General features: G+C 42.7%; 1 protein-coding gene and 1 long non-coding RNA gene across 2 annotated transcripts in view; both read right to left on the bottom strand.

Annotated features, from left to right (window-relative positions):
* LOC141600133 (uncharacterized) overlaps window positions 1-24,067 on the bottom strand; it is a 59,141-nt gene that overhangs the window by 5,272 nt on the left and 29,802 nt on the right. The window lies entirely within an intron of this gene.
* Window positions 3,243-4,798, bottom strand: LOC141598330 (uncharacterized). The gene is made up of 2 exons (XM_074418123.1): window positions 4,348-4,798; window positions 3,243-4,204 (listed from the first exon to the last, which is right to left on the bottom strand). Exons 1-2 carry the CDS (start codon window positions 4,384-4,386, stop codon window positions 3,752-3,754), a joined length of 492 nt encoding a protein of 163 aa, XP_074274224.1. The 5' UTR covers window positions 4,387-4,798; the 3' UTR covers window positions 3,243-3,751.

The following is a 24,067-nucleotide window of genomic DNA, read 5'->3' as shown; positions in this document are numbered from 1 at the left end:
TTTGCCAATGTAGTAGTTATCCAAAAGAAAAACGGCAAGTGGAGAGTCTGCGTGGACTACACTGACCTGAATAAGGCCTGCCTAAAAGACCCATTTTCCCTGCCACATATTGATGCAATGGTGGACGCCACTGCAGGCCACGAGATGTTAACATTCATGGATGCTTCCAGGGGATTCAACCAAATAAAGATGCACCCCGCGGATCAGGAAAGTACAGCCTTCATTACTGAAAGAGGAGTATATTGTTATACTGCCATGCCTTTTGGATTGAAAAATGCAGGTGCAACCTATTAAAGACTAGTCAACATGATGTTCAAAGACCAAATTGGAGACACCATGGAAGTCTACATTGATGACATGGTAGTCAACTCAAAGAAAGCAGAAGACCACGTCAAAGACCTGGAAGTGGCATTTCAAATATTGGAAAAATTCAACATGAAGCTAAATCCACAAAAGTGCCATTTCGGAGTCTCAGCAGGCAAATTCTTGGGCTATATGGTGACAAAAAGTGGAATAGAAGCCAGTCCTGAACAGATCAAAGCTATCCTGGAGCTGGAACCACCAAAAACGGTCAAAGACATACAAAAATTGACAGGGAGAATAGCAGCCCTGAACAGGTTCATTTCAAGGTCATCAGAAAGGTGCAAATCATTTTACAACCTGCTCAGGAAGAATAAATATTTCCAGTGGACTACTGATCACCAGTCTGCCTTTGAAGATCTGAAAGCATATCTATCCTCTCCACCCTTGCTGGCAAAACCAGTCAAAGACGAACCCCTGACCGTATACTTGTCAGTCACTGAAACTGCGGTCAGCGCAGTTCTGGTCAAAGAAATGGATGGACAACAACACCCTGTCTATTACGTAAGTAAAAGTCTACTAGATGCGGAGATAAGGTATGGCCTACTTGAAAAATATGTTTTAGCTTTAATTATGAGTTGCACTAAATTAAGACCATACTTTGAAAGTCATCCTATAATAGTCAGGACCAATCTTCCTATTAAATCTGTACTTAGGAAACCATAACTGTCCGGACGAATGTGCAAATGGTCAGTCCAGCTAAGCACTTACAAAATAACATTCGAACCCAGAACAACAATTAAATCACAGGCACTAGCCGATTTTGCGGCTGATTTCAGTCCCGCCCTAGAACCTGACCCGATAAAAGAAGTAAACAAACTGACCAATGACCAGACAGGCCTAGAATGGACCTTGTTTGTCGATGGTGCAGCCAATATGAGGGGTACTGGCCTAGGCGTAGTACTAAAATCGCCACAGGGGGATAAGATAGTACAGGCTATAAGTTGTGCATTTGAAGCCACCAACAATGAAGCTGAATATGAAGCCCTAATAGCTTGATTAAAGGTATGTATTGACCTTGGTGTACAAAATCTAAAGGTACGTACTGATTCCCTCCTTATTTCAAATCAAGTAAATGGAGTTTATACCGCAAAAGACTCAAAAATGATGCTTTATTTAGAAGTTGTCCAAAATTTAAAAAGCAAGTTTCGTAACTTTAATATTGATCAAATACCTAGGGACTTGAATACCCAGGCCGATGCCCTAGCCGGCCTAGGATCCAATTTCAGTCCCCCTAATTTTGATAAAATTCCCACCATACATTTATTAGAACCTGCAATAAATAAACATGATAAAACCTTTCCAATATATGTCGCCAATTCATGGACAAAACCCTACTATGATTGGCTCCAACAAGGAATCCTTCCTCTAAACAAACAAGATGCCAGAGCAATTAAGATCAAAGCTGCTTCATATACTATTATTAATAAGGTGCTTTTTAAGAAATCGCAGGCAGGACCATACCTCAGATGCTTGGAACCACAGGAAGCTGAACAAATACTATCAGAAATCCATGAAGGACATTGTGGCAATCATAAAGGTGGCAAGCGCCTAGCAAGCAAAGTACTTAGAACAAGCTACTTTTGGCCTACACTGAGGGCCGACTGCCTGGAATTCAGTTCTAAATGTGAAGCCTGCCAAATTCATGGACCATACATCCACCAACCGTCTGAGGAGCTACATTCAATATCTGCCCCCTGACCATTCATGACGTGGGGCATGAATATAGTAGGAAAACTACCTCAGGCACCTGGGCAGAAAGTTTTCATGCTAGCAATGACTGATTACTTCTCCAAATGGATAGAGGCTGATTCATACAGGCAAATCAAAGAGAAGGATGTCATAACATTCATCAAACGTAACATAATATGCAGATATGGCATACCCTCAGAAATAGTGTGTGACAATGGCACACAATTCGTGGGAAAAAGAACAGCGGCTTTCTGTGCACAATGGAATATTAACTTGGTAAACTCCACATCAGGTTATCCAAAAGCAAATGGCCAGGCAGAATCCAGCAACAAAGTAATAATCAGTTGCCTGAAGAAGAAGCTAAAAATAAGGAAAGGCAGATGGGCTGAAGAACTCCCCTTGGTCCTCTGGGCTGACCGGACTACGCCTAAAACATCTACAGGCCAAACCCCCTACTCCCCGGTCTATGGATGTGAAGCGGTAATCCCAGCAGAAATTGACATCCCATCAGCCAGATGCAGCCTGAATACAATAACAAGCAACACACCTCTGATGGAGGACAGCCTGGACTTAACTGAAGAATTAAGAGATGCAGCCAACATTAGAATGACAGCCTATCAACAAACAGTGGCCAAAAGCTACAATAAGACTGTTAAGGCCAGAGTATTCAGAATAGGAGATTTTGTTCTCAGAAAAGTTTTTCAAAATACAAAGGAGAAAAATGCAGGCAAACTGGCTCAAACCTGGGAAGGTCCCTACCTGATCGACTCAATTGTCGGTCAGGGCGCTTACAGGCTACAAACTCCGGATGGCGAGATGATCCCCACAGCTTGGAATGTTGCACACTTAAAATTATTTCACATATAAAATACATCCCTCAGCCCAGGTAAAAATCTTTACTTTACCCTTTTTGCCTGGCCTGATATGCAACTACATGTATGATACCTGCCATTATATGAATAAATATCCTATATGATTCTTCTTATTATGTGCCTGATTACTTGTTAATATTCTCATTTTTGTTTCTTCTCTAACCAAGTAGAATCTTGAATATTTGTTTAATTAATGCATTCATCAAATTCACACTTTACTTAAACAAATTCTCAAGATTGAGGGCCACTCCACTAGCATACATATTACTCATATGCAAAAAATACCCAACTTTCATTTGCAAAATAGGCCTTAAAATACCGAGCTCAGTTCAAATAAACAAACTTGGGAAAACCTTCTCTGGATTGTATGTCATAAATGGGTCATAAGCCCTCCAGACAAGCATGGGTCGTAAGCCCTCCAAACAGGCAATAACCCCACCCATAACATAAAAGCCTGGCCAGATCCAGCCCGAGGAACCTGGCCTGATCCAGTCAAATAACTGGTCCGATCCAGTACGCATCTGACACTATGAATATGCCTTATCTAGACATATCCCAAAACATAAAATAGTACCAGAAAACTACCAAAGATTGATTATTTAAAGGTCAAACAAAATATTTAATCCAAGGACTTACTCCCTGGATAGGACCTACCTACCAAATCACCTAAAAGAAATATTCATTCCAGGAACATCCCCCCTGGATGGGCCAAAACAAAACAAAAGTCTAAACGGGTTTCGAATCAGAAACTGACCCACAACCCTCTACCATTTCCTGATCAGCAGATTTTTCCTTGGAAGGAGGAGAGTCTACTTCCTCTTCATGCCCTAGATTGGCCAGGTCAGGATACTGGTATCCAAAGCTGTCTTATCCCGATCCGGGTCCCACTTGGCCCTGTCAGATTCAGGATCACTCATAGCATCAACCCGACCTTTCCCAAAGAAATATTGGGCAGCATCAGCAAGCCGTGTCTCCACCAATTCCTTTTCAGCACCAAGATCTTCATTTTTCTTCAGCTGATCCTGCATAGCCTGCTTCTCAGCAACCAACTCCCTTCTGACAGCTTCAAGCTCCCTCCTTACAGCTTCGAGCTCTTTCCTGGCTACCTTCTTAGCATTTTTTGCTGCTACTTCACAAGCTTGAGCAGCCCTAGATGCTTCCCTGGCTGATCCTTGTTGAGACTGAAGTACAGACTCGTTACCCCTGGACGTATGCAACTCATGGTTAACCTTGTCCAATCTCTCTTCCAAGCCGACGATTTTAGCCCGGGCATCCTTAAACTGACAAGCAGTAATAAACCCAGCATCCAAGCCGTAAGGAGGGAAAAAGTGAAACTTATTAACCAAACCCAGGGAAAAAAGCAATACAAAAAAAATATATATAATAATAATAAGAATAGTAATACACCCTTTTTGCAGCCTACCTCCTTGGCCTGGGAAGTCAGAGCAACAGCATTTGCCATAAGGGAGGACAGGAGAGCCACAACCTTAGTAGAAGACTCGAGAACATTGTCAGATAAAAGCTGGCCGCTGATATTGGCAGAAAAATCATCTATCTATGTCTGAGAAGCATCCATATCACCAAACTGGGCAGGCACCCCCCTGATGCTTCTAATTGGCTGAGCCTGGATAGGCTCCCTTTCTTCCCCCTTTTCTTCAGCGATAACAGTCTCTCTTCTTGTTTTGGAAGGCTGGACAACTTCTGGAGATACAAGCTTGGGCGGTTCCTTATGAGGTTGAACATCAGAAACCAAAATGTTGAGAGTCTTGTCACTCCCACTACCAGCAGCCTCTTGGCTCCTGGATTGCTCAGAAATTTTAGCAACCCCAGCCTTCAAATCGGCAGCACTGAAGCTAACCAGTCTAGCAGAAGACCTATATACTGAATAAACAAAAAAGACACATATAAACAACAAGAAACAAGTAATAGAAAGAAAACAGTCAACATAAGAATACAAAGAAGACGTATAGGAAAGAGCAGTAGAGGTAAGCTTGCCTTTGGGCGCTTTAATTACACTCAGCTTAGGCCTCATATACCGGGGCAATAAGTCTCTACCCAGACTACCAGTCCAAGTTCTCTCTTCCTCGCGAAGAGCTAGGAAAGCCTCTATTCTTGAAACAGACTCCTCATCAAGAGGATCAAAGTTCCAGTCAGGCGCTGCAAACATCCCCAAAATACTCATGTAAAATTTAAATGTTTCAAAAATGTACAATTTAAAATATGTATCAGGAATACAGGAAATCTACCACTCTCCAAAGGAGGATATCTTAAATAGTCCAGGACAGACCCTAGACTATCAGTCCGGACGAACAAGTAAGTCTTCGCCCAGCCTTTATCATCTCCCGAATCCAGGTTAGTGATTAATGGAAACATTTTGGACCTAATTCTTAAGTTAAAACGACCAGTAGAATGATTTTTCAGATGATATACTGCCTTGATATCATTGACGGTAATTGTAAGTTTATGCTTAGCACATAAGTTTTCAACGGAATGGACAAGTTTCCAAACCATTGGCATAATTTGGAAGGGAGATACTTCCATAGCTCGGATAGTGTCAATCATCAGAGGAGAAAAATGCAACTTACAACCAGCCTTGAAAGCCCACTCGTAGATGCAGAACCAGCCTGGAGACGTCCAATTAGCTCTGACTGGACAAGATTCAGGGATCCAAACTTCAGCTGAGTCAGGGATCAATTTTTCTCCCTTAAAATCCCGTTATAATTTGTTTTCAGCAGGTTCTCTTCAGAAAAAGAAGACTCAAGTGACCGGAGAGCAGAAAAAATAGAATCTTGATACTTGAATGCTATAGCATAAGCAAGAGGATCAACCTCAACCACCTCCTCTTTATGGGTCTCTATTGGGTCAGGACCAGCTGCAGCCTTCTGAGAAGCAGGGCGTTTTTTGGCTCCCATACTTTTGGGTGTTTCTTAAAGATAAAGATGTCTGTGAAAATTAAGAAAATTTTTGAAAAGTCGCAGGGGACAAATTAGGTTTTAATTCCTGGGAAATTAAGAAAGAATTTTAGAGAGAATATAGCAAGAGAAGTAGAAGAATTTTGGTGAAGAATTTACTCATCCTTAATACCGTATTTATAGGAGAAATACAACGGTGCAAAAACCCTAGAAATTGCAAAACTGTCAGCGTGACATCATCAAGCTAGCCGTTGCAGTGTTTAACGGTCACTAAATGTCTAAGAGTCATTGAATAACTTTGATTCTTTTTATTTTTTGAGCCCGGTAAATTGACATTGCACCCCTGGCCTGATCCCGCACGGGTAAAATGTCAAGGGGCAATTGTTAGGCCCAAATTAGCCTGGACTGACTTTAATCTAGCTTGGCATAATTAGGCTGATTGGGGCAACCAATGTCCGGGCAAATCCAATCATTACTTGGCCGGTAAAGAATACCAGAGGATAAGCAAGCTACTAAACCCTGGAAGAAAGATCTGATGGCAAGCATGGAATAGCCTGATGGGGCCCTTCAGCAGGATGGATTAAATTAACAAACAAGCAAAACAGTTATGCACACATCCTATTCTCACGGAAGACTAAGTCCAACTACAAGAACATGTTACTCCCATAAATCACAACGTGCAAGAAGAGAAGAATAGAAGGTTGTTGAGGAAGAATAGGTCAACCGGATTAATAGGGAATGTGCCCTATTTTTCAGGAAACAACTCCAACAATCAAGAGGAACGTTGGAGTGAGTGCAATGTTAATATTGAAGGATTATAAATAGCTTGAGAGAATATTTGTAAAGAACAACTGTGGGATACATCATAAGAATACAATTTGTCTACTATTTTCTACATTCAATCTTTTATTCCCGTATTAATATTCAGCCTATCTTAGAAACACAAACAATATCGTTCATACTTCATTTTTTCCATTCATTTTCTTATACTTTTGTTCCAAATATTAGAGCTATATACCTACACAACTTAATCATTAGGCCGGATCCTTACAGGGGAAATCTTGTGAAAACAATTGGCGTCCACCGTGGGGCATCTAGTTCATTAATAAAAAAAATCCTTTTATTTTCCATTTGATATTTACACACAAAAATGGTAGAACTCACCCCAGAACAACAACTACCCGCTGCCTTGGCTAAAATCAAGGAGGTGGAAACAATTCTAGAGAAAGCAGCCCAAGCAGAGGCCGAGATCACCAGGCTCAAAGAATCAGATTCTAGCCTGAAAAAGAAATTGGAAACTCAGGCTTCAGGCTCCAAAACCAGATTGGAGCTAGGAACCTCATTCTCATCTATCATCAATCAGATAGATTTCTCCAGTTTTGGAACCTCGGAGAAAGATACCTCCTCTAGCCCACACGCTATCCCTGACAACGAATCAAATAAGACTGAGGCAGCAATAATGATGGCCATGCTTCAGGAAATCCAGAAACTCCACAACAAGATAGAAAATATACCCGGAGTGCCAGATCCTGTAGCTGAGGTGGAAGTTGATAGCTTTGCTGACTCACCCTTTGCAGATGAAATTGCAAAGATTGACCTCCCCAAGAAATTCACCGTCCCATCTATGAGAACCTATGATGGGACATCTGATTCACAAAACCACGTTGCTATATTCAAACAGAAGATGTTAGCCGCCTCAATACTCAGTGAACTCAGGCAGGTTTGCATGTGTAAAGGCTTTGGTAGTACCTTGACTGGAGCAGCATTGTAGTGGTTCATCAATCTCCCAAATGGAAGTGTCAAGAACTTTGCAGACTTGGTCAATGCCTTCAATCAACAGTTTGCAAGCAGCAGAGACATGGCTAAGAGACCCAGTAACTTGTTCAGAGTAAAGCAACTTCCTGAAGAGCCCCTCAAAGAATTCCTGGCCAGATTTGTCAAAGAAAAGGTGGCCATTCTTAGGTGTGACGAAGAAACGACAGTGGAAGCTTTCAGGCAAGGAGTTCTGCTTGACAGTGACATCTACGCAGATCTAACCAAAAAGGCATGTCCAACCTTCACCACTGTTCAGTCCATCGCCTTAGAGCATGTCAGATTGGAAGAAGATCTCAACTTCAGAACAAACTCATCCGGAGGAAAGCAAAGCTATGGCCACACTAACAGGAAGAGCTCCTACCAGAAAGGAAACAACCCCAGATCAGCACCTTATTCTAGACCTTAGCAGTCTGAAGTCAATGTGGCACAGGAATGCAAAGGTAACCTTTCTAGCCTACCAACTATTCCTGAATATAACTTCTCTATAAATACTGTAGGATTGATCAAACGCCTGGAAAACCTGGGAGACACAGTTAGATGGCCCAAGAAATCTGACAACCCCAGGAAAGATCCAACAAGATGGTGTAACTTTCACCAGGACATTGGACACACCACATAAGAGTGCATTCGGCTTAGGAAACAAGTGGCTTACCTCCTAAAGAAAGGCTATCTGAAAGATTTAATTCAACAACCCAAAGGCAAAGAAGAAGGAGCAGGCAAGAGAGATCCAGGAAACAGCAGGGATCCTCCTCCTCCTCCCCCCATCTATGAAGTCAAGTTCATAAACGGAGGTTCAAAAATCTGTGGCTTAACCAGCTCACCCGCTAAAAGAATCGCCAGGGAGTCTAAACTTCAACCCCCTTATAGATCTAAATATTTACCCGCTGTTACTTTTGATGATTCAGACTTGCAGGGAGTACCAGACCTGCACCATGATAACCTGGTAATTACCATGCAAATTGGCATAGCTAAGGTTTCAAGAATCCTGATAGACGGAGGCATTTCAATCAACTTAGTAATGTTGGACGTCCTTAAAGCCATGAAAATAGATGAAGAAAAGATTATCAAAAAATCCAGCGTCCTGGTCGGATTCAGCGGAGAAACAAAGAACACCCTGTGGGAGATTAGCTTACCAACCTATGTAGAAGGCGTAGCCTTCTATGAAAGATTCGGAGTAATGGATTGTCTATCCTCATACAACGTAATCCTGGGCAGACCTTGGATCCACAACGCCAAAGCCATCCCGTCAACATATCATCAATGCGTAAAGATACCAACTGAATGGAGGATAACCACCATCAGGGGAGAACAGAAGGCAGCCCAGGAATGTTACACTCAGGCTTTGAAACCTTCAAAGTCAGGTAAGTCCCTCACATAGAAACTAAAGTCCCCTGTCAGGAATAAATATATAGTCCAATCACAAATGGAAATAGGAGAGGTCACTTTGGACCCAGAATTTCCTGACAGGAAGGTACTTGTGGGATCAGGCGCACCTGACTCAGTCAGGCCTAATCTGGTCAGCTTTCTCAAAACTAAAATGTCTTGTTTTGCTTGGTCATATTTTGACATGACTGGTATAGATGCTGATATTAAAACTCATAAATTAAATATTGACAAATCATTCAAGCCTGTACAACAAAAAAGGAGAAAATTTGCTGCAGAAAGAAATGAAATCATCAATCAAGAAGTCGACAAGCTATTGGACATGGGAATGATCAGGGAAGTAATGTACCCCGACTGGTTTGCCAATGTAGTAGTTATCCAAAAGAAAAACGGCAAGTTGAGAGTCTGCGTGGACTACACTGACCTGAATAAGGCATGCCCAAAAGACCCATTTTCCCTGCCACATATTGATGCAATGGTGGACGCCACTGCAGGCCACGAGATGTTAACATTCATGGATGCTTCCAGGGGATTCAACCAAATAAAGATGCACCCCGCGGATCAGGAAAGTACAGCCTTCATTACTGAAAGAGGAGTATATTGTTATACTGCCATGCCTTTTGGATTGAAAAATGCAGGTGCAACCTATCAAAGACTAGTCAACATGATGTTCAAAGACCAAATTGGAGACACCATGGAAGTCTACATTGATTACATGGTAGTCAAATCAAAGAAAGCAGAAGACCACGTCAAAGACCTGGAAGTGACATTTTAAATATTGGAAAAAAATCAACATGAAGCTAAATCCACAAAAGTGCCATTTCGGAGTCTCAGCAGGCAAATTCTTGGGCTATATGGTGACAAAAAGTGGAATAGAAGCCAGTCCTGAACAGATCAAAGCTATCCTGGAGCTGGAACCACCAAAACCGGTCAAAGACATACAAAAATTGACAGGGAGAATAGCAGCCCTGAACAGGTTCATTTCAAGGTCATCAGAAAGGTGCAAATCATTTTACAACCTGCTCAGGAAGAATAAATATTTCCAGTGGACTACTGATCACCAGTCTGCCTTTGAAGATCTGAAAGCATATCTATCATCTCCACCCTTGCTGGCAAAACAAGTCAAAGACGAACCCCTGACAGTATACTTGCCAGTCACTGAAACTGCGGTCAGCGCAGTTCTGGTCAAAGAAATGGATGGACAGCAACACCCTGTCTATTACGTAAGTAAAAGTCTACTAGATGCGGAGATAAGGTATGGCCTACTTGAAAAATATGTTTTAGCTTTAATTATGAGTTGCACTGAATTAAGACCATACTTTGAAAGTCATCTTATAATAGTCAGGACCAATCTTCCTATTAAATCTGTACTTAGGAAACCAGAACTGTCCGGACGAATGTGCAAATGGGCAGTCCAGCTAAGCACTTACAAAATAACATTCGAACCCAGAACAACAATTAAATCACAGGCACTAGCCGATTTTGTGGCTGATTTCAGTCCTGCCCTAGAACCTGACCCGATAAAAGAAGTAAACAAACTGACCAATGACCAGACAGACCTAGAATGGACCTTGTTTATCGATGGTGCAGCCAATATGAGGGGTACTGGCCTGGGCGTAGTACTAAAATCGCCACAGGGGGATAAGATAGTACAGGCTATAAGTTGTGCATTTGAAGCCACCAACAATGAAGCTGAATATGAAGCCCTAATAGCTTGATTAAAGGTATGTATTGACCTTGGTGTACAAAATCTAAAGGTACGTACTGATTCCCTCCTTATTTCAAATCAAGTAAATGGAGTTTATACCGCAAAAGACTCAAAAATGATGCTTTATTTAGAAGTTGTCCAAAATTTAAAAATCAAGTTTCGTAACTTTAATATTGATCAAATACCTAGGGACTTGAATACCCAGGCCGATGCCCTAGCCGGCCTAGGATCCAATTTCAGTCCCCCTAATTTTGATAAAATCCCGATCATACATTTATTAGAACCTGCAATAAATAAACATGATAAAACCTTTCCAATATATGTCGCCAATTCATGGACAAAACCCTACTATGATTGGCTCCAATAAGGAATCCGTCCTCTAAACAAACAAGATGCCAGAGCAATTAAGATCAAAGCTGCTTCATATACTATTATTAATAAGGTGCTTTTTAAGAAATCGCAGGCAGGACCATACCTCAGATGCTTGGAACCACAGGAAGCTGAACAAATACTATCAGAAATCCATGAAGGACACTGTGGCAATCATAAAGGTGGCAGACGCCTAGCAAGCAAAGTACTTAGAATAGGCTACTTTTGGCCTACACTGAGGGCCGACTGCCTGGAATTCAGTTCTAAATCTGAAGCCTGCAAAATTCATGGACCATACATCCACCAACCGTCTGAGGAGCTACATTCAATATCCGCCCCCTGGCCATTCATGAAGTGGGGCATGAATATAGTAGGAAAACTACCTAAGGCACCTGGGCAGAAAGTTTTCATGCGAGCAATGACTGATTACTTCTCCAAATGGATAGAGGCTGATTCATACAGGCAAGTCAAAGAGAAGGATGTCATACTATTCATCAAACGTAACATAATATGCAGATATGGCATACCCTCAGAAATAGTGTGTGACAATGGCACACAATTCGTGGGAAAAAGAACAGCGGCTTTCTGTGCACAATGGAATATTAACTTGGTCATTCCCACAAAATTTCAAATCGCGGAAAGACGAAATTGAAATCGTCCTCCCCAAACACACATCAAACAGCAGAACACTCATCTGTCTCTTTTCTGTAAAATCAACGGTAACAAAAACCGCCATATCCCCTCGGGATTCAAAAATCGCTGCCGACCCTGGGGCTAGGCTCACAAACCTATCTCTTTCCGGCACCACAAACAAATGCCGAGATTCCCCAACAGGATATCGGGGGCTTCCTTATGAAGCCGGCCAATTCAAACAAACTACTTAAAACAAGCCTATCATGGCTATTTTCCTACGGTCGATCAACCGACCTTCGATATAGCTGGCGAGCCTTACAACGCACCATGGCTGTTGAGCCTTACAACGCACCATGGCTGGCGAGCCTCACAACACACCGTGGCTGGTGAGCCTTACAACGCACCAAGGCTTGCGAGCCTTACAACGCACAGTGGCTGGTGAGCCTTACAACGCACCCTAGCTAGCGAGCCTTACAACGCACCATGGCTGGCAAACCTTACAACGCACCATGGCTGGCGAGCCTTACAACGCACCATAGCTGGTGAGCCTTACAACGCACCATTGCTGGCAAGCCTCACAATGCATCGTGGCTGGCGAGCCTCACAACGCACCATGGCTGGCGAGCCTTACAACGCACCATGGCTGGCGAGCCTGACATTGCACCGTGGCTGGCGAGCCTCACAACGCACCGTGGCTGGCGAGCCTCACAACGTACCATGGCTGGCGAGCCTGACAACGCACCATGGCTGGCGAGCCTCACAACGCACCATGGCTGGCGAGCCTCACAACGCACATCGCTGGCGAGCCTCACAACGCATCGTGGCTGGCGAGCCTTACAACGCACCATGGCTGGCGAGCCTCACAACGCATATGGCTGGCGAGCCTCACAACACACCATGGCTGGCGAGCCTCACAACGCACCGTGGCTGGCGAGCCTTACAACGCACCATTGCTGGCGAGCCTCACAACGCTCCGTGGCTGGCGAGCCTTACAATGCACCATGGCTGGCGGGCCTTACAACGCACCATGGCTGGCGAGCCTTACAACATACCGCGGATGGCGAGCCCTCTTCATACCCGCAACAGAGCTGGCGAGCCTTTGTCCGCAAACAAGTCACAAGTCGAGGACATATCCCGAAGATGCCTCGGGTACGACTCCTCAACATAGCTGGCGATCCTTTGTCCGCAAACAAGATACATATCGAGGACATATCCCGAAGATGCCTCGGGTATGACTCCTCAATACAGCTGGCGAGCCTTTGTCCGCAAACAAGATATAAATCGAGGACATATCCCGAAGATGCCTCGGGTACGACTCCTCCGCACAGCTCGCGAGCCTTTGTCCGCAAATAAGACACAACTCAAGGACATATCCCGAAGATGCCTCGGGTATGACTCCTTCTTATGGCTGGCGAGTCTTTGTACGTAGTCTAACGGACTTTAAACGACCCGCGTGGACAGTCGTAAGACTCTAAACTTTTCCCGACGGTAGGTCCTTGGCTCGTATCCTCGAGTCGCCCTCACGTCGCCCTTCCCGATGGCACGTCCTTGGCCCGAATCCTTTCGAGCCACCTCGACGTCGCTTGGGTCTCCAGGTTGTAATCTTCGATTGACCTGGGGGCTATACTTTGACTTTCGCCCTGTCCAAGCCTCAGTCAAAGTGGGGGCTCTGTAGATACCCAGTATCTGCTGAGACTCCAACAAACACCCGATGAGTATCGGACTACAACATGCTTAGGAATCGCGGCGTTTTATCGACAGTTTGTGTACAACTTTACGTCGGAAAACATAAAACGATTTTGAAAATAAAACATTTCAAAACTTTTCAAAAGTATCTGGAGTGTTTAATTCATGACGACGGGGTCGCAATGATACTAACTAGAGTCAAAACCGACACCAGACCAAAAACCGACTTAAAATTCAAATCCCGACTCCAACAACGAGTCAAACCGCTTCAAACACAAAAAAACAAACCACTCAAATGCTTCTATGTTAAGATTTCCCGGAATCTTACATAGTCAAGTACCAAACATGTTCATCCAAATCCTAGGATAGAACAAATCATGATTCCACTTGTGTGAAAACGACGAGACACCTCGAAGACGTACGACGTGGCTCGCGCCTCTTTGAGCAGCCCAGGTGGTCACGTCGCTCAAAACTCACACAACCACTCATTTTCCTATAAATACCCCTCAAATTCAACCATTTGAAGGTCACGTGAGCGTCCGCCCCCTCCTTTCTCCCTTAAAATTCTCGACTCGACTTCCTAAGTCACAATCCGACACGTGTTTACGACCTACTGATCGTAAACACAAGCCTTACAGATTGTTTGGTACCGTCATCGTGCATTAAATCACTTGACCGACCATCTCGACCACTACACCATCACTAAACTTAACAAACACTCTTTTTACTTACCAAAACGGTTTTAAACCGAGTTTTTCCGACCAAACGAGTTGATACACTTACGTCGGTTTCTCGCCATAAGCCTAGTATGTAAGTATGAGGGTGTAAAAATCGTCTTTTATCATGTTTTCATTTGTTTCATGACTATAACATGCTAAATCATGCATAACATGGTTGAAAACATGGGAAGAATCGGCCAAAACCGAATTTTTGGTTGAGGTAGAGGCTACTTACGTAGCAGATAGGCTCGCGCCTAAAGGACCCTGCCCAGCCTTAAGTCCAAACCGTGTTTGGTCTCTTCATCTCCCTTATTTTCATTTTCATTTTTGTGAACGGTTTTACCATTTCAAATATTTTCAAACCATTTTTACAAGTTTTTAACCATAAAACATTTTTCACCCTTGGTTCCTCATACCATGACGGTTTAATCCGTGTTTCGGTGATAATATTTGGTTAATTACAGTTAAAAGGTATTTTAAAACCTTTTATTTCATTTCTTTACATTTTGGAAGGTATTTTAAAGCCCTCCATCATTTCTTCAAATTTTCAAAATAAATGTATTAGTCATCAACACAAAGTCATCCTTGGTTCCATATACCATGTCGGATTTTAACCCGAGTACGATGACGAATATTGACTAATTATATTCAAATGAACTTAATACAATTAGTTCATAATTATTTTCAAAACTATTCATGTCAAGCTTGCAAAGTCGAACCCGGCATCGAATATCGCCGAAACAATGACGATTATCCAAGTCTCGTTCTTCAAATCAACACAAAGACGGCCTAAACGGCCCTTTCAAACCAAAACGGGTCCAAATACCCATTTTTCAACACGTTTTATAAACTTTTTTCAAAGGTCAGAACACGTCTTCCGTCGTTGACTGACCCGGGCCTAAACAGGCCACTCCTTTTTCTATTTTTCAAACCAGGGGAGACCCTATTGCATCGCCAATAGGCACGCGCCTCTTCTGGCTGCCTGATGCAGGGTCTGTTCCCTTTCCAGCACTAGTCTAGGACGATCCCGACTTCAGTTAACTCGAATACATGACGGATCAGATGACTAGTTTGCTCATTCAAACACCGTATTTGCAAAACGCCTTACTATGACAAATGGATCACGTTATGCACCATAAACCTAATTTGGTTAATGGATTTTTAATTTCCGTCTTGTATTCAAATCAACATTAAATCCAACTAGACATCTTATACTTGATACTGGGATTAAATCAACGGACACAGAAAGCTCTCACATGTTAGGTTTAAACCAATGGATGCGCATTCATGCATTTAAACCGTTTTATCAACTTTTGCATTCAACCAACTAAGATCGATCAGTAGAGGCCGCTACCGCGGGCGGGATTGGGTGTCTAATTAAAGGGCTTCCCAATACGTACCTTCACCTCTTACTCAGAAACTTTGGATAGTGGACGACCTTATCCAGGGCGTACGAGAGTCATTCTATAGATATGATGCTAAAGAGGGACGATTCCTTATCTTTAGTACCTATGTCAAACCCTGCTTTTTGCTTCGTTTGACTGAGATATAAAGTGGATTTGAACGGGTTCCAAGCATCCCACAAATGCTTGGTGGCGACTCCGAACATCTCTAATCGTTTCGAGACCCTTGCCGAGACGAAACCGACCGATCTAAAACGATCGGGTCGAAAGCATTTTTACGCCGCCGAGCGTGGTTTTCAAAAGACCGCTGCACGTCCGCAGGTCGAGCCGGGCGCACAGTTGGGCCCATTTCCATACTAGGGCAAGGCATGTATTTTCCTGTTGGGTGTACCTCGTCTTATACTCGATGAACTTCTTGTTGATGTAGTAGATGGTTCATTCTTCGCCGTCGACTGTTTGTGCTAGCTTAGCTCCCATGGTTGTGTCGGTGACAGTCAGGTATAGGGATAAGGTAATCCCTCGTTGAGGTGGCATGAGGACAGGAGGTCTGGATAGGATTTCCTATATCCTGTCGAAGGCCTTTTAACAGTCGTCATCCCAATCGGTGTGATCGGAAGCACGAAGTTTCTTGAATATTGATTCACAAATCATGGTGAACTTGGCTATGAAGCGGCTGATGTATTGAACCTGACCGAGAAATCCCCGAATCTCCTTCTTGTTCAAGGTCGAGGCATTTGTTGAAGGGCTTCGATTTTGGTCGGATCAATCTCAATGCCTCTCTTGCTGACAACATGTCCCAAGAGTTTTCCGGAGGTGACCCCGAATGCACATTTCTGAGGATTTAGTCTCATGTTATATTTCCGCAGACGAGCGAAGAATTTCCGAAGGGCAATGATGTGGCCGTCCCGTTCTCTTGATTTGACGATCATATCATCGACATATACCTCCACCTCCTTGTGCATCATATCATGTAGGAGAGTGGTAGCGGTTCTTTGATAGGTTGCTCCGGCATTGATGAGACCGAAAGGCATGACCGTATAGCAATATGTACCCTACTGTGTAGTGAATGTAGTCTTGTGCATGTCTTCCTCAGCCATTTTGATCTGGTTTTACCTAGCATACCCGTACACGAATGATAGGAGGGCGTGCTCGGCGGTATTGTCCACCAGAATGTCAACATGTGGCAAAGGGAAGTCGTCCTTTGGACTCGCCTTGTTCAGATCCCTGAAGTCGACATAAACCCAAATTCTCCCGTCTTTCTTTGGTACAGGAACAATGTTGGCCACCCAGTCAGAATACTCAGACACTTTGATGAAACTGAACTTGAACTGTTTATCCACTTCTTCTTTGATTTTCAGGGCCCACTCTGGGCGCATTCGGCACAGCTTTAGCTTCACGGGTTTAGCTTCGGGTTTAATGGGTATCCAGTGCTCTGCAATTTCCCTGTCAATCTCAGGCATATCTCTGTAGGACCAGGCGAATACGTCCTTGTATTCATGTAGTAGGTCAATGAACTGTTGTCTTTCCGAGGGGTTAATGGTTGTCCCTATCCTAAGTACTTGAGGTGTGTTGTTGGTTCCTACGTTCATCTATTCGGTCTCCTCAATGATGGGGGTTTTTGTTTCCTGTTTGTCAAATTCTTTGGCTAAGTGAGGTGGGTAGTCACTCAAGCCAAATTTCTCATAGTCATTCAGAATCGCATTGCAGTTATATTGGGACGAGTCATAAGCAAACTTAGCGTTCATTAAGTTGTCTCGAGCGAGAAGCTCGGACAGGACAAACATCTCGTGGTTAGTCAGAGGTAACACAGCAGAGTAGGTGGCCCCTATAATAGGCTCCAGGTTGTCACCTTCCATGGGAGTGGGGACGACCCTAGTTGACTCAGCCTCTGAAGCAGCCACAAGTTTGTGATAAAACAGCGGAAAGAGGACCTTGACTGGGACATCAAGAGCGTTAGGAGCTAAGATAGACTCTAACTCCGACTCAGACTCAGATTCTTCTTCACTTCCCTCTTTGAACATATGGTCTTCTCCAGTTGTGATATTGAGAATGCGGCCTTCGCGATCGGTCCACTTGACAGTTTTCCTCCAGCCTTGTGTAGCTTTCTCTTGGTCAGTATTAGAGATTAAGGCGGTGGGGTCAAACTGGTTGTCCCTCAGAGCAATGTTGATGATGTCCTCATAGTCGAGGTGTTTGATGTTATCCTCTACAAAGAGAAGAGTGACAGCTTGTCCGTCTAGGCACAGGGACGATTTAGACTCGGTTGATGCAGCTTCGGTGTTGTCGGGGATGAAGTAGCAGTCCTAGAAGACTTCCACACCCGGGTACCTGACCTTAGCTACAGAGTCATAGATCGGCTCCGGAAAGCCGTGTTAGAGCTCATACTCTCCCTCGGGGACAAAGTATCCATTGAGGGTCAGATGATAGGGACGGAGGATAACTCCGTGCTTCTTGCGCTTCCGAATTAGGAGGTTCATCTCCTGGATATCTTCATCGGTAGGTTCATAGCACAGTCCGAAGGCGATGTTGGGGACCTTAGCATGTTTCAAGGGAGGTAAGGTGCTCTTTAGCGGATTGAGGGGTGAACCCGAGAAGTAACCCTGGCGCATCAGACTGCGGTTGACTGTGAGGTTTGTAAACGGGTCATAATCAGAGGGTGCTGATTCATCAGTTAGGGGCTTAGGGCATTCACAGCTTGTGATGCGGTCGTTTCTACACCAAAAATAAAATACCTAAGTACTACTAACAGAAGTCAGCGGCAAGTAGGGTCGATCTCCACAGGGAGGCGGTGTACTATCTATTTGTCTATCTATCTGTCTAATGTCACTAATGGGGGTTTTGAATTGATTGTGTTGACTAAACTAAAGACTAAAGCAAGAGAAATAAAAAAGAGAAATTAACAGAAGAAGAAGGGTAGTATGCTAAGAGTCGGTCCACCGTGGCAGCTATCAGACCTTATATTATCGAGAATACTAAGGCGATTAGACTATTGATAAGAAGAGCTATGGTCGTCACCTTTCGGTCCTTAAACCGCCCTAGAAATGACTTAACTTTCGCCCTCACTGCAATACCCTATTGTAATTAAGCAAGCCTTCCCTTCCAATCTTTCGATCTAGGTCGGGGTTAACTAGATTTATGGTCTCCTGCATGCATTCATTCGACCGGATAACAATTAAATTGCCTAATACAATTCCTATCGCAAGGCTAATCTATTTAATACAATTAAAACATCGCTACCACGGCTTCCCTAATCCTAACATACTAGGGGGAATTTAGCTATGCATAATAAAATAAACAAGAACAATAATAAAAGAAGAAATAAACATTAAAAGTGAATAAGGGAAGAAGAGTTACTGAAATTAAAGGATCCGGAAATGAAGAAGAATAAGAGTAACAGTGTATAGAGAAAAGGGAGAAAAGCAACGTGATCCCCGGATTATTGGATGATTACAAATGACATCCCTAACTCCTATTTATAAGAAATTAGGAGTAGGGTTAAACCTAATTAACGAATTAAAGCTTAAAAGCCCAACCCGTCAGCGAAGCCACTCGATCGACCACTTAAATCACTCGATCGAGTGACTTGACTCAGAAACAGCTCGATCGACCTAGAACAGTGCTCGATCGAGCAAGGCTATAAAGGAACTGGTCGATCGACTTAGCAAACAACTCGATCGACTATTTATTCTCCTAAAACCACTCGATCGAGTGGAAAACTACTCGATCAGGTGGGTCTTGACTTCAGCAGCTTAGAATTCTCGTTAGTTTGACTTTGACTTGTCCTTTTAGCTCCCGAAACACCTTCACGCATCCCAAGACAGCTATAATTCCCGCTCCAAATCTACTCTTTCTCCAAATGCATGCTAAACGGACGGTAATTGGCTTGATTTCCGCTACTTCTGGTTCATTCCTGCAAATAAGACAAAATAACCCAAAGTAGCATATTCGGGGCATTTCGTAGCGTAAAACCACGATAAAAGCATAGAAATACGTGCATAAAATAGGCTAAAAAGACTATATAAAATGCACGTATCAAATCTCCCCAAACCAAACCTTTACTCGTCCCCGAGTAAACTAAAATGCAACTAAAGGAACGGAAAAAGATAACTCAGAGCTAGCTACAAATGCCCACTTAAGCCAATTTAATGCAAACAAACTAACACTTATTAGCTAAACAGTCAAATGCAAACGAGTTATAGGATGTTTATAAAAGTAGCTGAACCGTCGACCTTGCAAGACCTTTAATATTGGACTCTCACGGGTCACTCTTCTCTCATGAAGCAAAGGGCGAACATATATGTATAAGAGAGAAAGAAAAATAGTCGCTCACCTAGACTACGACTCACATAAACATGCATGCAACCAATATGATAGACAGTTCTAGCTACCGTACATACATTCCAACCAACAAGGTCCTGTCACAGCCGAGGGCTTACAAAATATGGTAAAGTGAGGCAGTGGGTAAGAAAAGGCAAAACAATTTATGGGAATGTGGAGGTATAGGCGGTCAAGCTAGTACCTAAACAGAACCATATATCAACATCCAATTCCAACTCAATTATGAAATAAGCACATGCCCTTTATTTGGCATAAAATCTCACCAAACCAAACCAAACATACTCCTCATATGAAATAAGATAGAACATAGGAGCAGAAACCGTCTCATGATCAAACAACATCTTTTCCATTTCTTTTCGATTTTTTTTTTTTTTTCTTTACTCACGGTTTCTTGTTTTCTTCTTTTTTGAATTTTTTTTTCTTTTTCACATCATTTTTTTCCATCATCCTCCTTTTCTTCATAAAATACCAACTCCGATTCAATAGAATATGCGCCAATATTTGATACAATGAAATATATACCGCAAAACAACAATCTAAACTAGCTTGACAAGGCAGGCTAAATTTGGATGTAGCTAAAGGGTCAACTGGCAAATTTGGCTAATGTGGAGTTAAATGGGTAAAAATGAAAGAAAGGGAAAATGTAAGCACCTCCCTGCATGTGACACCAACCACTAACCCGAATGTATGACGGCAAAAAGCAATTGAATTTCATATATGTGCAAATCAATGATACATGTTATGCAAGGAGTAACTACTCACAGTCCTACATGAAACTGGTCATAAATGACACCAGTTTATAAGGCTCTAATCCTTAGAAATTATAAGTAGGTTGCCAAAATTTCAGGTCAAGTCTATTCGTTCAGCTAAATTAAACATTAACTCGTAGATATGCAAAAAGACAAAGCTAAAAGATAACAGTTCAATGCAAGGCTTAAGCAAAAGACAATTGCAGAGCAATTTCATCATGGAAATCTACCGTTCCGACTCAACCTATATGCTAAAATAAACGTGAATTTTTTTTGAATTTTTGACAATTTTTCAAATTTTTATTGAATTTTTTAATTTAAATGAAAATAAACAACAATGCAAACATAAACTAAACGTGATAACTGAAATGCAATAAAAACAAAATGCAGACACAAATATGGATGCAATACCCTCCCCAAACCAAACTGTACAATGCCCCCATTGTACCAAAACATGGAAAGGAAATGCAAACTAAAGGAGAAAGAGAGTAAATGCGGAAAACTTACAAGATAGCGCGAAATAAGGGGACCTCCCCAAACCGACCATGAAATGGGAGGTTGCTAAGGCCCGGAAAACCGTCTCAGGAAGCTAATCCAAGTCAAAGGCACTCGATGGCAGTTGAACAGTAGTCGATCGAGTGAAATGGGCATTCAAAACTGCTCGATCGACCGGCGTTGTGCTCGATCGAGTAGTTCCAGTTCTGCAGGGGGTCGATCGAGTGGAATATCTGTTCGATCGAGAGGATCTCTCAGCTATGGTGCTCGATCGAGTAGAATGACTACTCGATCGACTGGTCCTCGATGAATTCCTGCAAAGTGAAATTAAAACAGCCCGCATACTAACAAAAACAAGCTTACTGAGATAGTTTATGGTATAGAAACCATTTATTACAACTGAAATAAAATAAAGAATGCAAAATAAAGACGCCGGGTTGCCTCCCGGTTAGCGCTAGCTTCAGTCAGGTCCCAGCTCGACCTTCTTTTCTTCGAGCCACTATAATTAGTTACAATCAAAGCAACTCAAAGCGCGCAGCAACCTGTCAAATAGCTGCGCATGTGCTACACAAAAGAGTAAGTAGCACCAAAGTGGAACAGAGAAATAGGAAATAAAATTATGTAAACATTTAAGTCTAACAAATTTCCTATGGGCGCTCCTAAATTTATCCACAAAATATAGGAGCGCGGGAGCAATTGTCATATAAGTAGGGCTCCATTTCAGATTAACGAATTTATAATGATAAGGACGGTGAAAAATCGTTAAATTGTACGACCTACTGGGAAAGGGTAAAGCATTGGGATGCGCAGCAAGAGTCAATTGAGGCAATTTACTATTAAAACAAACAATAAATAAATTATCGTTCAATACCTCAAGTTGATCACTCTTAATGACGGAATCATAGATAAAGGAATTCATTACCTCTTCCGTGCTAGGAGTGACTACCGACTCAGCTACCTCCTTGTCATCCTCAGTGGAATTCGTCCCATAAATCTCGGCCTCAAGCGCATCCAGCTCGGCTTTGAATAAGGGAGATTCATCGTAACCATTATCATCGTCAAAGTCGTCATCTAAATCAAGCTTAAATGACGAATTACAGCTCCCAATGGCCAAATCAGTCGATCGAGCAGAGTTATTACTCGATCGACCAATTTCTTCCCGCATTCCACTCGATCGAGTGGCAGAATCACTCGATCGCGAACTATCCTCCTGCATGCCACTCGATCGAGCAGTGATATCACTCGATCGAGCAAGTTCTTCTGGAAAGTCACTCGATCGACCAATAATTGTCACTCGATCGAGTGATTCCTCTATCTGTCAATGTTGAAATCTTCGCGTGGGGTAGTGAAATATGATAGGAACTCGTCGTCCGAGTCATAGAAGCCATCCTCATCATTGGGCAACACGGTTTCCTTACGAGAAAAACCGCTCTCAGCAAGATAAACCTCTTCTTCTTGCATATCAGCTGCTAACTGAGCTATTTGTGACTCCAGTTCAGGGATTCGAGCATCCATATATCTATCACTCTCTTGCATTTGTGATACAAGCATTCTCATCAAATATGTCAGCTCCGCGATCTCTTCTCTCTCCATCTCAGCTGCTAATTGAACAACTACAGACTCGAGCTCATCAAATCGCGAGACATATTCTTGCACTTGGAATGCAAGTTCCTCCATCAAGAATTTCAGCTCCGCAAGGTCTTCTTCTTGTATATCAGGGGAATCTTGTTGCGGTGGCCATTGATAGGTCGGATGTGGCGGCACAACTACAAATTTGCATTGTGCTCGTGCAGAACCACATCTCTCATAGCGAGATCACCTTGTTCCATGTAATGGGACATCGGTGATGGGTCAAAGGTACTCAAGCCTTCCCTCTCGATTGTCTTTCACCTAGAACTGTCTAGGTAGTACTGTAAGGCCTATCAAAACAAAGACTAAATAAAAGATTAAAACGGCCTCAAGGGAAAAATCCCCTGAGGCTTAAAACAGATAAAATTAAACAAATAAATAAATAGATTGCCTCCCAAGAAACGGCGCCAAAATTTGATGCGGTCGTTTCTACACCAAAAATAAAATACCTAAGTACTACTAATGTAAGTCGGCAAGTAGTAGGGTCGATCTCCACAGGGGAGGCGGTGTACTATCTATTTGTCTATCTATCCTGTCTAATGTCACTAATGGGGGTTTTGAATTGATTGTGTTGACTAAACTAAAGACTAAAGCAAGAGAAATAAAAAGAGAAATTAATAGAAGAAGAAGGGTAGTATGCTAAGAGTCGGTCCACCGTGGCGCCTATCGACCTTATATTATCGAGAATACTAAGGCGATTAGACTATTGATAAGAAGAGCTATGGTCGTCACCTTTCGGTCCTTAAACCGCCCTAGAGCGTAAAAATGACTTAACTTTCGCCCTCACCGCAATACCCTATTGTAATTAAGCAAGCCTTCCCTTCCAATCTTTCGATCTAGGTCGGGGTTAACTAGATTTATGGTCTCCTGCATGCATTCATTCGACCGGATAACAATTAAATTGCCTAATACAATTCCTATCGCAAGGCTAATCTATTTAATACAATTAAAACATCGCTACCACGGCTTCCCTAATCCTAACATACTAGGGGGAATTTAGCTATGCATAATAAAATAAACAAGAACAATAATAAAAGAAGAAATAAACATTAAAAGTGAATAAGGGAAGAAGAGTTACTGAAATTAAAGGATCCGGAAATGAAGAAGAATAAGAGTAACAGTGTATAGAGAAAAGGGAGAAAAGCAACGTGATCCCCGGATTATTGGATGATTACAAATGACATCCCTAACTCCTATTTATAAGAAATTAGGAGTAGGGTTAAACCTAATTAACGAATTAAAGCTTAAAAGCCCAACCCGTCAGCGAAGCCACTCGATCGACCACTTAAATCACTCGATCGAGT

The sequence above is a fragment of the Silene latifolia genome, chromosome 9 (assembly GCF_048544455.1).
Source record: "Silene latifolia isolate original U9 population chromosome 9, ASM4854445v1, whole genome shotgun sequence".
Classification (NCBI taxonomy): Eukaryota; Viridiplantae; Streptophyta; class Magnoliopsida; order Caryophyllales; family Caryophyllaceae; genus Silene; species Silene latifolia.
The sequence above is the reverse complement of the archived record's forward strand: the minus strand, read 5'-3'. Positions and strand labels throughout refer to the sequence as shown.